General features: G+C 40.8%; 1 protein-coding gene across 1 annotated transcript in view; it reads right to left on the bottom strand.

Moving 5' to 3' along the window:
* The window catches only part of LOC131681623 (uncharacterized), a 34,477-nt gene extending 19,507 nt beyond the window's left edge, over positions 1-14,970 (bottom strand). The window contains exon 1 of the mRNA XM_058962538.1: positions 14,052-14,970. Coding sequence (XP_058818521.1) covers positions 14,052-14,477 — 426 coding nt within the window. The 5' untranslated portion in view covers positions 14,478-14,970. The remainder of the gene's footprint in view (positions 1-14,051) is intronic.
* Between the last annotated feature and the right edge of the window lie 809 nt (positions 14,971-15,779).

Raw genomic sequence — 15,779 nt, 5'->3', positions numbered from 1 at the left:
TCTTGTTCAAAGAAAACAACAAGAAACGGAAGTGCAAAACCGGTGCACTCCACTATACCGGTGCACTGCCATCGAAAACGGAAAAAGAAAGTTTGGTTTGTTTCCCTCACGAAACACCTACCCGGTCGAAAAAAATGCGGACGAACATGGTCAGGTGATTTAAAAAGTTTGACGTTTGACTCAACTCACCTGTGCTAATTGCCCCTCGGAACAAATGCAATTTGCGAATGCGATTTAAAGGCAATTTCAATACTTAGACAAATTTACTGGCGGCTGAAATGGACTTGGTTGTTTTTCGCGTTTTTCAAACATGGCGGTTCATGTTTGGCTTAAGCTTAAAATTGTTTTTTTAACAATTGGCATGTTCTCGCATGAATTTTGTTTGTTTCGTGCACTTCATTAAGCCAACGAATGTGGGGGAAATTGTGGGATCATGTGTAAGTATAGTAGAACAAGATCTTTGATCTAAATTCCTAATGAACTTCAGATTGTGGTAAGTCTTGGTGTGCAATATCATATTCACCATTAATTTTTCATATAGTTCGGTGGTGTTTATGTGAGTAGATAATGAATCCGACAATAAGTATTATTTGTAATTTTCAAATAAGGCAACTAAAAGCGATTAAAAAGCGCGTTCCGTGGGCGATTTGGGGGCGATTTAAAGGCGAGTAGGGCGACAGAAAAATGACGGCGGCAAATCGTTCAAATGTTGTATTTGAAATGGCCCCCAAATTGCCAGCAATTTGCTGGCAAATTGAAGGGCAATTCGCGCATCCGAGTTGGCAAATAGCCCCCCGTTAGCCAGCAAATAACCCTTTTTGACTGAGTAACCTCATCCGGTTTTTTGCAGAGCAAAATGTTTCATTTTCCTCACGAAATAATTCGGCGCCATTTCATTTTAACGGGTATTGAAAGATAAAGAGGGGCTCGAATTCAAAACTCGTCGAAATGTCAATTGACAATGGGTTCATCCGGAGTGTTCCCTTTTTGTTTACATTTTGCTAGTGTTGCCAATTTTATTGCGATCCCACCACCCAACGTGGCTAGACCACATCGCTTATGCTTGAACAACCCGGGCAAACGAGTGGATCGCGAGTTTGCTTGCTTCCGACGGCGGGCCACCTCGCCCGGCGAATTGTCAGCGGCTTTGCACCACTTCGGTTCCCTGGCCTCGGTTATGTGGCTAAGCCACAGACTAACAGACACTATGAGGGAATTCCCACAAAAAACATCGATCCGGCAATTTTCCCAAAATACTAGCTCCACCTTTTATTCGCAGTCCCAAACACTCATTTGCTGGTGGGTTACCCCTCAGGTTTGGGAACAATTTTTCACTAGTCATCCCCCATATGCTTGTTCATATGTCAGTGGCGCCATGATTTCAAATGTGGCCACAGTCCCAACTACAAATATATTTAAAATGACCGTTAAAGCGGGCGAAGCATTGTTTTCGAGTGTTATGTCTGTTAGTCTGTGGCTAAGCCGCATCGTACTGGCACACCTTAAACAGAGGTTCCTGAAGGGTATCGGATGGACCCATATTATCGGTTCGAATCAAAACTCGTCGAAATGTCAATTGACGATAGGTTCAGCCGGAGTGTTCATTTGTGTTTACATTTTGCTAGCGTTAGCAATTTTATTTTGTGTCCACCACCCAATGTGGCTACGCCACATCGCTTTTGCGCGTGCTGTCCAACTTCGCTACCGCTCAGTCGGACTTAAACTAGGGACAGCCCCTATATTTGAGTAAGACGGGCAAACGAGTGGATCACAGGTTCGCTTGCTTTCGACGCGGGTCGGTGGCCATCTCGCCCGGCGGATCCTCAGCGGCTTTGCGCCGCTTCGGTTCCTAGGCCTCGGCATAGGCCCGGATAAGCCGCATTGAAATGATACCCCTTAAACAGAGGCTCCTGAAGGATATCGGATGGTTACCGAAACCCAGTAAAGTTCAACCGTAAATAAGCCGGAATTCTAGCTGCTTCTAATTCGTTTTCCGGCACCAGCAACACAACCGATTCTAACTAAAATCGGTTGTGTCACTGAAGCCAGAATACGAATAAGAACCAGCCAGTATTCCGACTGAGCTGGACGTTCGTTGAACGGTTATTTGGACGATGCCCAAATTGGTCCAACGAACGTCCTTCATTGGACAATTTTGAAACCAACCGTTCTTAGAGGGAGGTTCGGGAAACGGGTGAGTTGCCGGGTCAGCTACGATATCTTGGTTGGGGTGCAACAATACTTCCCCTCTGGTTCAAATTAGAGAATGTTACCGAGTCGGCAGGGGGCCATACAGTGCAAGTCTGTTATCGGGGGACATAATAGCTATATTAGCAAGTGTCCCATTTGATTGATTCGTTGGTTTCTTGTGTGTGTCTGAAATAGCGAGGAGGAAGACTTGTTTCCAGCGGTACCGAGAGGGCCCGATACATTTCGAGTCGGGGTCGACACGGAGAAGCTAGATTTATTTTCCTTTACCGAGATACTGTGGGTTGATATTTTCGTGTTCAGGATTCCTTCGCGCCAGACGGTGCTATATGCCTTGGCGAAAGGCGTATTATCGGTCGTCTAGAAACTGGATATTCATGAAAGATAGTCACTATTCAAGAACTTTCCCATAACAGCTGAGAGAACGAAAGCCGTGGAAAGATCGCTGTTCTGAGCATCTTTTAGGAATTGGCAGTACTATCGCATCCCTCCATGAATCGGGAAGAATTCCGTGATTCCAAATCACATCCAAACTGTCTAAACTAGCCCTTTTTACGTATGCTGGAAGCATTCCAAATATCCAATAACCAATGTTGTTCGTGTCTGCTGATTTCCGATGGGCTGTGCTCAGTGGGCAGACCAATTCGACTGGGAAGAAGGCCTGGTTGTACGGAGCGTTATAAGCAGGAAATATCGGGTTTCTCAAAATACTGTGCAGTTGTCTGTCATTTTTTATTTTAAATTTCAGTTCTTCGTATACAAAATGTCGCGCACTGAAAATGAAGTGAACATTAATATTTGTGTAACATGACTAAATGAAAAGAATGTAATTATGCAAAAATTGACGAAGTATTTTGAAATCCGCCAGGCGAGTTTGCGCAACACTATTCTTTGTAAGTACTTCCAGGAAGTGACAGAAAACCTGGATCTTTCGACAACAAGAAACTGGGCCAGAAAATGGTATCTCTAATTGGGAAAGAATAAATCAATGTTGATAAGTGATTTGGACAATTAAGTGGTAACGAGTGACGGAATGATCCAACGTATCAAGAAACGGAACAGCTGAAAGACCTACAAGTACAGTACAAGTACATCGTGTGGCAACAAAGGCCAAGAAATTGCATTCGCAAATTTTGCTGGCATTTGATGGACAACGAAGCCTTTGTTAATAAGCATTAAAAACCCTTCCAGCTTAACAATATTACACAAAAGTCGTAGAAGAGGATGTAAGCGATGCCAACGGGTTAATTCAAGTGGAGAAACTTGGTCCAAAAGTGCTGGTATCGCAAGCAATATGTTCCTGCGGTTTGAAGTCTACCATTTTCACACTACTGAAACTATAAATGCGAAAATCAATCGATCTTAGTGTCTATAGAAGTGGTTTATATGAGAAGCATAGTACCCTTCCGCTGATTTGGTCAGATTTAGCATTGGCGTACTACGCCAAAACAACTCTCAATTGGTTTACAGGAAAAGATATAGATTTCACTGAGAAAGATATTAATGCACCGTATTTCCTTCAGCTCCGGTATTCAAAAGGACTGGAAAGCTAGCTGCGAAAAAGCAGGAGTTCAACAAAATCTGGTTCAAACATGTTATGAAAAACTTGTCCGAAAGTAGTTGAAAAGTGCTCGATTGAAAATTCATTCGTCAATAGTAACATCCTGAATTATGACTACATTGTAACTAGATTTCTTCCAGTTCGATTTCTCGTTTTCATGGCCGATCAAAACTTGACGAAGGACGGTAACATAAAAAATAACCATTTTCCTCTACTTCTTCTAAAACAAAAGTTTTCCCAACTGCGACAAATCCGCGTACATCACGTACCGTTCGCCATCTGGCGACTAACATACTGGAACCATCGCTCTTCCCATCCATCCCATCTGTTAGAACGTGCTGCCTGCCTGCCTGCCTGTGTATGTGTGCAAGTGTATGTGCCCAGGCCAGAGTGCAGCACGTGCTTCCCGTGAACCGATCAATACTCCAGCTATTTGTGCATTTGCAATTCGGTTCTTCGATTCTGTTTGCGGTGGTGGTCCCCATATGAAACCATTTGCATCTGCTGGGGTGCGGTTATATTGCCACCAATTTCTCATGTTTCACACAAAGTTTCCGGAGCAAATTTCTTGGCACCTCTCCCGGCCAACAACGACGTCAATTTCAATTATTCACCTGTGCGCAGCAACCCTGCTGTCTGGCCCCACTCACTGAATCACGAAGCGAAAACTTTCTCCAATGGTCCACATACGACTTCTTCGGTTGCTGCTGCTGCTACTACCGATCCTGTGACAGTTGATCCCAGGAAGCAACCCCGAGCGGGAAGAGATATGTACGCTTTCAATTACTCCAATTAATTAGTGGTAACAGCATACGAATTTGTTCGGTTCGATCGATGCAAATGAAACAGCACTCCGTTTCTGTTGGTCCTGTGATACATGCTTTCAATTGTGGTTTTCTCTCCTGATGTGTCGCCCGCCGTCCGTTGGAACTAGGTACGTAGGTAGATATGGAGCGAGTACGGCGTACACCATCTCGTCCGGATCGAACTGACAAATGGTGTGCCTGGTTTCTGTGGCAAACTGACAGATGGAACTGAACTTCTCCTCTGTGTCAGTATTCGGGGCATAATCACCGCCGGATCGACCGTCGGTTTTCGGTCAATCTGAGCTGGAACCGAGTCAAAATGATGCGTGTTGCCGATGGTTTGCTGAATAATTGCACAAGTTTATATGTAATTGGCAGAATTTGTCTTTAATCAAACTTGTGACGGAATTGGCGTTAGCAAGTACACACAGAAAAATGTTAGTAAAAATAAGAGTTTTTCACTCTTAGCAAAAAACAACCAACCAACTCTTAGTTTAAAAATAAAACTTTTGCTTTGAGTACTATTCTTCATTCGCTTAAAAGGAAAACTTTTACTTTGATTATTATTCTTGATTAATTTAAAAGTTTTACTTTCAACCTAATAGTTGGCTTTGGTTGTTTTTTGCTAAGAGCGGAACACTCTTTTTTTTATTTTTTTTTCTGTGTGTGGTAAATCCAAGCGTTTTTAAAACAATGTTGGAAAACTTTAAGATACCTAAAGCTTTGCAAAATTCTGTATTTTTCTAGAAACGTTTGATTGAAAATATTCTTAATATATTAAAAACGCTTTTTCAATGATATTTACACATTTCTATTGATATTACTAAAATTAATGATACAGTGACTCGTTCCTATTTAATTCAAGTTCACCGAAGAAGAGCATCTGTGAATGTCCGAACGTGATTGCGTGCATGGGGAGAATAGCGGGTCCACGTCCAATGGCAGTTAATCTTTCTAAAGTGCTAGTTTAAGCAGCCATCGAGAGAATCAAAGGTGAGTCTGCATGATCACAAGTAAGCGAACACCCAATAATCAAAATTGAAACTAAAACTATTTGGTTAATTATGAAATCATAGATTGTTCTTCTAATGACCGTATCAAAATAATAAGCTTCGAATATTTCCCGTACAATAACTATTAAACCTTTCATGCCCAACTTTTTCTAGTGCATGTAAGGTTTCATAACTATATTTGCTTTAAAATGGGTCAAGAAACACGAAAAATCTATTTCCATAAAGGTAGTTGCTTCCCTCGCAGTCAGACTTCCCATGAGCATCAGCAAGCTTGTATCTGTGTACAAAATCTCGCGCACGCGTTCAACCTCAAACATACTTCGTCTCGATGCACAGGGTCGCCTCGAACATCAAACCCAAGCGAATGATGTACAAACTCTAGTTCAAAAATCCGTGTACGTACACCAGGTGCGTACACGAGAACGATTCACACAAGACAAAAAGAGTCAACGCTAGTGATGATTAGAGTGAGAAAGAGAAAACTGGTACCACGAACCTTTGTGCACGAGAGGTGTAATCGCACCGTGTACGTACATGGAGTTCGGTTGTGCAGGCGAACATGTGCACGTGTTTTGGTACGAATTAGTGTGTTCGAGTTCGTACACAAAATGTGGGTTTAATATCAGCACAGAACCAGAACGAACATTGTGTACGATGTTGATTTGGGAATATTGCTCGCAGTGCTAGAAGCTGCTCTATTTTTACCTTCCTATGCTCAATACAATTCTCCTAAAATATTTAAAATAGACCAATTACGTGGATAATGTTTAAAGTAGTAAACATAACTGAACAATGTTTTACTCGTTGGTTTAGACTACGTGTTTCTTTAATAACAAGATTGTCTGCAACTTTGATTTGATTCGTAACCATAGAATTGTTCAACGCATTTTAAAATTTAGAGACGGCTATTACCGAGGGGTAGCAAATGCTTACTAATATTGAGTTCACCGGTTCACGGTTACTGATCCATCTTTTGTTAATGGTTTGTATGGAACCTAGTAATCTTGAGTTTATTTTTGGATATATTAAACATTGATTTTTCGCCGACAACGTAAACTTCCCTGGCAGCATTGCTCCATAGGAATCCAACCAAACTAATTGCAATAACTTCAGTTCTAGAGCTGATACTTGTAACTGTTAGCACTCAAATGAAAGGTAATAGTCATGTTTATTAACCTTGCTGGTTTTTGTGAGCTAATCTTGCCTAAATTGAAAGTTATAGCTGTTTAAAAACGTTGTTGTTTATAAGCAACATGGGCATGGAGGGTTTAATCAAGAAAAATTCCTTTCCAGAGAGGATTCATTGTCCACGTCTCGATTAACATGATTATGATTAGGGCGTTGAAGCCAGCTGTCAAAATACAGGGTGCGCCAGCTGGATGTATCCTTTTTCAACATTGAACAACTCCGCCATTTTTAGCCGATTTTCACAAATAAACAAGTTTTTTAGGATATTTTATGCCATTTATTTTAAACCAGGTTTAGAATATCACGTCGATCACACCCTCATTTGATACACAAAAAGCAACTCTTTTGCGGGCATTTTGCAAGACATTGGACAGCAGTTCGGGCTTAATCGCAGCAATTTCAGCTTGTATATTAGCTTTGAGTTCGTCAAGGTTCTTAGAATAAACTTTACTTTTCAAGTAACCCCACAGAAAAAAGTCTGGCACCGTTAAATCCGGAGAACGAGGAAGCCATTCCAAATCACCATTTTTTTGAGACAATGCGTCCTGGGAATTTGCTCTGCAAGAACTTGATTGTAGCGGGCAAGGTGCCCCGTTCTTTTGGTGTAAATCGACTCATAGCTAAAATGGCACTAAATGACGTTTCAGAATTGTGTTTATCTGTCAAAATCGGCTGAAAAATGACGGAGCTGCTCAATGTTGAAATAGGATATATCCAGATGGCGCACCCTGTACACTATGATGAGAAATTCCCAGTCCCCTGGCAACCCTATACCATCATATGGAGTTTGACAGCGACCTACATATATGGGGCGTTATAGCTATTAAGCCCCAAACAAAGAATTATGTTCGGCACTATGCTCGATATTCAAGCATTCCACACGACGTTTTGCATCTTGTGGGATGATTTAATATCATATCATTCAGAAAATCGACATTTTGTAACTAAATACAGCTTCTAATCATTCGGTTCAAAATCAATGTTTTGCCTTTCATGGCAGTGATGCTGGCTGTACAGAGACGTCGTCCTTGACAGGGGGCTGGAAATTCCGGATGAAACTGTTCATTTTATGAAGCTCTTTCCCGGTCAAACCATTCGGAATATGATTCGGAATCCTGAATGGAGTCATTATGGATTCCAAATCAAATGCAACAACCGATTCTGAGTCGGAATCGGTTGTTGCATTTGATTTGGAATCCATAATGACTCCATTCAGAAATCCGAACCGGTTCCGGAATGAGTTTAACTGGGTTGTTGTTTACAATTGAGCAATAATGAGTATTTTTGCAACACGCGAAAAAATTGTCGAAAAAGGGCGTCATTTTGTAAACATTTGGGCTGCGTTACTAGTCCGGTTCGTAGATTAATTCTACGCAAGTAGTGCACAGAGAACTTATCGATGCATGAGTGTTCAAAGTCTGCGGTGCACAATATAAAAAAAAGCTTGGAGAAACCTACACATTTGAGGATTTGCCAAAATCCTGAAGAAGAAACGTACCAAAAAAAGAAAAACTCAGCCTTACGCCTCGTGACATCATACAAAAACGTACAGGAAACATCGGCACAGCACTGTCATCGACATTTGCTTGAAATTATTTTGCAAGCGGACATGAATTTCCGAAATGAATTTCGGAAGGAAAAAAGAAGACCTTCCTCGTATGTCCCGTCCCAGATAACTACCCATCATTATTATGTGCAAATTTATATTTATATTTCAGATGCTTCTTGCTGTATATTTGCATCTAGAATGCCTAACTGTTGTAAATTAGTAGTACATACTACCCATACCACCCACGTCCACCGCCGGCCTTAAGGCAAACAATGTCAAAAGTTCTGCATATAAGTAGATCGTAAAGTGAAATTGATTAGAAACTCAAGATCCGAATATAGAATCGTTCGTAGTATAAATCGATGATCAATCTCTCAAATATACAAAAAGAAATCATTCGAAGTTGTTCCTCGATTATAAACAATGGTTGGCTATCGTCAACAGGGATGCCAAGTGTTTTTTGTTTCAAAATATCTGTGACATTTTTTGAAAAAGTGTGGAACTGTCGGGATGGTTTAAATTTATTTTTGAAAAAACTTAATTGTCATCTAAGAGCTGTATTTGTAGCATTTTACTAATTAAGTAAATATTGACTTATTGAAAATTCTGCTAGTGCTGCCAATGTTAAATGTTTAATTTTCATCATAGAGCATATCGATTAAATTTGAAGCTATGTGCTTTCAGCATCTTGGATTCCTGGAACTTCCAGCTGATTATCTTTCAGTGAAGAAACTTCGGTATGTTGTTTCCAGATCTCAAATTAGTTTAGAAATGAACGAAACACTTGCATATTATTTAGCTATTTTTAAAGTGTCTGGATAAATCTGGACAAATTCTCTGAAATCTTCATCAGACAAAAACAAAGTTAAGTCACGGAAAACTTCCACTGAAGCTCTTGAATGAGCTAGTTTTTATTTGCTTTTTTATCCGTCACCAATTGCCTGCCTGAATGTTTTAATTGATCGACTATTGTGATTGCCTCAGCAATAGTTTTGTTCCTGTAATTTCTTACCAAAACTTACCAAAACCACTTGTGAAAATGTTTCACTGGTCACAGATTCATTTTATTGAAAAACCCCAAGAGAGTGACACGTTATCATAGTCAACATAAGGATGTTGTTTGTAAACAAATGAACATAGACATGAATGAGGAGCACTTTAGTTTGCACCACATTAAAGGGAGTGGTTTTTTTCTTTTATATACTGCTACTACCGTTTGTTAATGACTTTTCAAGCAGTTTTAAGTACAGTCGTGATTCGCTGGTTGGGCCACACCTCTGTCCAACTAATGAATTTGATTCGTTAGTTGGACCGACTGACAGATGTCAAAAACTCTCCAAAGGAGACATTAGTAGTGTAATTGCATCTATTCACATCTCTAATAATTGTCAGATTGCTTGTTAAAGTAAATTTGGCATAATATTTTGACATTCAGATGCTTTTTCGTTGGACAATGGTCCAACTAGCGGAGGTCCAACTAAAAAGCGGTCCAGTTAAAAAATGTCCAACCAACGAATCACGACTGTACTATCTATCAGAGGAAAAACAATGTTGCCTATTGTCAAACTGTGTGTGTCTTTAGGGATCTCAGTTGGCTGGAAACCCCCTTGTCAATTTTGTATTTACATGTTCCAATAAAGTCAAACATTCGGTGAGTTTGAGTTTCGATTGTGTCGCATCAGATTTATTGGCAATCGGACCCCTATCATTGGCTCGAATCAAAACTCATCGAAATGTCAATTGACAATAGGATCATTAGGAGAGTTCATTTGTGTTAACATTTTGCTGATCAGAGATACCAGATTTGCAGACAAGTCTGCAAATTCGCAGACTATTAATTTAAGCTGCAGATTTCTTCGATGACGCAGATATTTGCAGATTTTTAGATTGGTTGCAGATATTTGAAGATTTTTTAGTTTGGTTGCAGATATTTACAGATTTTTGAATGTAAAGGTGTTTGATTACACTAGCTTTCCTGACATTTTTGTTCTTCCCAGACTTTTAAAATTATTATTGCAGACATTTGAAAAAAGTACCTGGCATCTCTGTTGCTGATTGCCAATTTTATTTTTATTCTAGCACCCAATGTGGCTACGCTACATCGCTTTTCAGCCATGCTGTCCGACTAAGCTAGGGCTAACCTTACGTCGCGTCGATTCCTGGGCCTCGGTTATGCGGCTGATACTACCATCACACTACAAGTTAAAACGTGTTTTAACACTATCTTGATGATATTTTTCTTGTTGGCAATTATTATAACGTGTTTTAACTCTGTAGTCTGAACATAGTATAAGCCGCAACGTACAGGTAAACATTAAACAGATGTTCTTGACGGGTATCGGATGGTTACCAGAAGTTTTTGAAAACAGTCTGGGAAAAAAAAAGCGCAACGCTCCGCTTCCCCGTTGAACTCTAAAGATTTCGCCCAACATGACGTTTTATTGGCGTAGTCAACATAAAAAACTTTGTAACAAAATTAAAGAAATTTGTTTAAATACAAACGAGGAGCACATTGGTTTAAGTCAAATTAGAGAAATTGTGCATTGTTTTCTATTATTTACTGCTACTGCTGTTTGTTGATGACATTTCTAGCGATGTTGACGTTGTGAATCTGACCCCCATTGATCGGTGGAAAAACGATGTTGCCTATTGTCAAACTCTGTATGTAGAGATAGGGACGCCAGTTGCCTGAGCCAACCACATCCAGCTTCCATCAGTGCGGTTTGCCGCTAAGGAATCGCCGGGCGAATATAATTCCCTTGTTGGACCAACTGACAGATATCAAAAACTCTCCAAAGGAGACTTTAGTGGTGTAAATGCTTCGGTTCACATCTCTAATTATTGTCGGATTAATTGTCCAACTGGTGAAGGTCCACATAAAAAGTCACCCAGTTAAAAACGACCAACCAGCAAATCACGACTGTATAACTTTCCATTCTTTATTTCATGAGCGGTTCTTCAAGGCAAATATTTTCCTTTTGGACCGTTTGCTACTTCCATAAGCCTTTCTATTCCAGTTAAAAAAGAAACGGTGCCGAATTATTTCGTGAGAAAAACAAAACATTTTGCACTGCAAAAACCGGTTGAGGTTAGGTATTTCGTGAGGCAAACAAACCAAAATCCTTTGGCGTTACATTGCACCTTGGTTGTAAATCAGCTGTCAGAAATCTTAATGTATGTAAGAACGAATCAAAGCAAATGTGGTCCTCACCAAAATACAGTTAAGATTGATTGGAAAGATGGGTGTTCAGCATATTTTGGTCATTTTTTCATTCACGGCAAATGTATAGTAAATACTTGTTCTACTTTTTTCTTTTTTTATTTTGACTATGTTAGTCACATTTTCTTTTTTTTACGTTTTAACGACATTAAATTAGCTAGAGATTACTGGGTAGGTAAAGTTATGAAAATTAGAGCTCAAGTGAGAGCAAGGATGTGAAGCAAACAGATCGAAAAGCTAGAAGTGGCAGGGTCATTAGAACAGGCTTAATATCGTACGGGCTTAATCTTTGTCTTCTGTTGATGAGGGTCAACCTTAGGCAGTATAACTACGAATCACCCGAGTTCACTAGCATTGCTGGCAGAACTCTACCTACCAGAAGGTCTTTTGTGGCAAAAAGGTATGTTATTCGTAGTTCTCATGGGTACCTTAATGATCGTATAATTACTTAAAAAAGAAGCTGTTTTGAATACTCTTCTTGATCTCTAATCGACTTAAAATGTTGTTTGCCAATTTGCTAGTTGCATTGTTTACGTAAACGTTCACATATTATTTCCAAACTTTTGTCAAATTGTTTAAAAATTCTTCAAATGTTGTTTAAAAATGTTTAAAGAATACTTTAAAAGAATTTTTCAAAAAATGGGAGATCAATAATTTTATTTCTTTGGGGTTGCTAAAGGACCAGATCATGCGGTGTGGGTGATGTACCAGTTAACAATAAAGCGAACGAACATGTTAGCAGATACGTAATTTAGTAGAGCTGCTGTCATTTTGTTAGATGACGTTAACTTTTTTATTTAAAAAAATCGAAAGCAATAGTTGAGGAGTAAAAACAAAACGAGTGTGCTTTTAAGGACACCCGCTTCCAATGCATATAAAAATGAGAATTTTTCCTAATTATTTGTGATAACCTCTTCTCCAAATAGCCACATCTTATTAAAGTAGGCATTGTACCCCTCACCATAAACGGTTTTAATCCAACTTTCTCCTTAGGAAGAGATACAACAAAGTACATTCGCATAGATGTATTAATTAAACCATGTTTGCATCTCGCTATAGTTTCATCAAAATTAGATCTTCTGTTCTAAAGGGACGTCGTCCTGTTAATTTAAGAGAGCCCAAGTACTGTTTTCGAACTTAACGTGTATATGGTGGTCAAGTCAGCTGTCATATACTGAAGAGATGAAATCGAAACGTTGAAGGTATCTTTCTCAAACATTAGTAAAAAATTGTACAAGAAATAGCAAATGGCGTACAAATAAACAAATGAAACCAATGTTATCATCAAAGATGTAGCACATCCATCGCAATTCAAAGAAATGTTCGATCGAATTACATTTAAGCTAAATATATCCCTGTACCCAGCCGTCTACCAAAATAGGACAAGGATTAGCACAAATCTTCGCTCTGTTTCACGAACACTGTACCATCGCCATCCCAAAGGATATTGCTTCACGTAGAACAGGAAAAAAACTGTCTCCGGCACAACAAAAGGCCAGCAGGTTATCAGTCCATCTACAGCCCCTTTCCCATGCTTCGCATCATCGACGCAATATGCTCATGGCCGGATTGTTGTTCTCTAGCTCCCGGAGCCTGAACTAACAACAAAAGACGGCGGCGGTTCACGGCTTTCAGAAAATGTTTATCTGTTGCGCCTCTGTCTGCGCTTCCAACAACAACAACAACGCCGTCCTCGTCGTCATCGTCAGGAACAACAAACGGCCAGAAATCGGGTTTCACGGATTACCATCACAGATACCGAAATCCGTATGAAAAAATAGCAAAATCATGTTTCCCGTCCCACCTCTCCCCGGCTAGACCAGGGGCCTTCTTCTAGGTCTGCCACTTCAAATCCAAACTTCTTGCACGTTTTTTTTTCTCTCATCGGCTTAAACGAAGTAAAAACTTCCAAAAGTAGAAAACCTTTCCAACACGCACAGTGGAATAAATCATCTGTCAAACAGATTGCGTTTCACTTCACCGTGTTTTAATACGCCCTTCTCTAATCTTCTCCGCACCACCATTCCCTAACCATCCGATGAATGCATTCCTCATGAGATCAGGTTCTACCTGACGCACCATGTTTCATATTTCTCATTTTTCATCGCCCAAATCGTTTCATCTGCTCCCAATTTTTTTTTCGTGCTGTTGCCTCGGTTGCTTTCCATTTGGAATAGTTCCATTTGGAACAGGTCCAAGTCCTTCCGAAGTTAGACTCTCGACACAGAGTAATCCCCGGCAAAAGGTCAAACCCCCAATGGGCAAGCATCCGAACTCGAAATGGCATAACAGGACTTAACTACCAAACATTGGGGAAGCTGTTTTTTGTTATCGCCACAGTGCACGTGCACAGCACCGCGCGAGGACAAAAACTCCAACCCCGCGTGAATAGGCCGGACAGGAGCGCGCGCAATGGATAGATGGGGCCACGACCCACCGCACAGACACACACACACTCACCCCACGAAAGCTCCAAGCAAATATTACTTAATGAGATTATAATTACCTTTTCCAGGCAACCTTCGCGGCACAGCTTGGTAGTGGCACGGCTCTTATGGTTGGTACCATTATTGGTGGTACTGTTTACTGACGCTGCTCGGTCCCTGGAACCGCGGGCAGAAGCCAGCATCTTCTGCACGGCTACTGCGGCAGGCGATTGCTTGAGCTGCTCGGATGCAGTTTCCGCCGATGCCACTGCCGAAGGCGAACCACGGAAGATAGCGTGAAACCGATGAGGCGGCCCCGAATCGGTTGATGACATTTTATCGCCACTTGATGCTTCTAGTTCGCTGTCGCCGACCGGCTCCAAACTGCTGCCATCTTTCAACTGCAGCCGACGGTCCCCACTTGCCAGATGGATACACAGCAGCATGACTAACAAGTAGCACGGTACCGATAGAATGGCCCACGGGCTGTTACTCTTGGAGGACATGATGCTTTTCGTTGATTTTTTTTTTACTCTTCAAGATGTTAGGAACTTTTTTGCAAATATCACTGATGGCTTCTACTTTATGTGGCACTCTACATACATGCACTTATTTCATGCTACTCGCCATAAGTAAAAACTTTTTCAATTCTATATTTTGGCTTCCAGCAGCTTCACTTTATCATACTTTCAAGACACTCTTCTGCGATTCACTTCGGCACAGCTTCTTCGCATCACATACACACACAGCTTATGCACTGAATCGACGTCGCGTCGTCGTTGCGCTTCGAGTAGTACTCCTCCTCCTTATTATTATTATAATGCAGCTTCAACTCATAATTTCTTCAACTTATGTTCCAAAGGCAGCACACACGCCACACACGCTTGCGAGAGTTGTGTACTATTTCTGTGATGCCGTCGCAAAGTTTTAAAATTTCAAGCGCACACCAAACTAGGTACCGTTCTCGCAGACCGTTCGAATAGAACTAAACTGGTCTCTTTGCCTGTGGCCACCAAGTTATGCGCTCGAAGACCCTCTTCATAGCCGCTGCCTACTCCAAGCTCATTCACTCTCACCCGTTCTTTCTCTCGCATCATCCTCTCGCTGATCCGTCCCAGTACCTGACGCTAAAAACCGACCTGCCAGCACAAACACACACTCACACAATAAAACGCCACATAATTCCCTATGATTCCATTTCACTGAACTTTTCGTTTTATGCTGCTCATTCAATTCTTCACGCACCCCGAGAACCGTTTAGCTTTTCATCATATAGCATCAGCCTCATCAAGACGCGGAGAAAATATACCTCGAGGTAGCAAGAGAGAGCGAGTATCAATCGCGATGATACGGATAAGTGAGTACTTTGCACTCTGAACCCCGGCTGATTCGAACGACTCTCGAAAAGTAAATGCGTAATGAGCGAGAAAATCAAAACCGGCTCTCTCTCCGTTCGCTTCAAATATATTTTGTGTTTCTTCTGCTCCCGGTCCGATGCTAAACTAAAAGAAAATGGAAAACAAGTTTTTCGTTCTTCTTCACACATTGTTCATACTGTAAATCGAACCAACTGGTAGTCGACGCAAGCGAACTGCTCGAATGTTGAATTGTTGAGCTAAAAATTTATAGCGAAAAAGTGAGGACACACTGCATGAGAGATACAGCGTTGTTCTGTACAGGAAAGAAAACTCAAAAATCGCACTTTCCTGTTAACAAAAGTATCACTTTTTTGGAAAAATTGGACCATAAACCATATACGCTGTTTTTGATGTTTTCCGCTGCAGTTGACGTAGTCGAACTTTTTTAAT

Source organism: Topomyia yanbarensis, chromosome 1 (assembly GCF_030247195.1).
Source record: "Topomyia yanbarensis strain Yona2022 chromosome 1, ASM3024719v1, whole genome shotgun sequence".
Taxonomy (NCBI): Eukaryota; Metazoa; Arthropoda; class Insecta; order Diptera; family Culicidae; genus Topomyia; species Topomyia yanbarensis.
The sequence above is the reverse complement of the archived record's forward strand: the minus strand, read 5'-3'. Positions and strand labels throughout refer to the sequence as shown.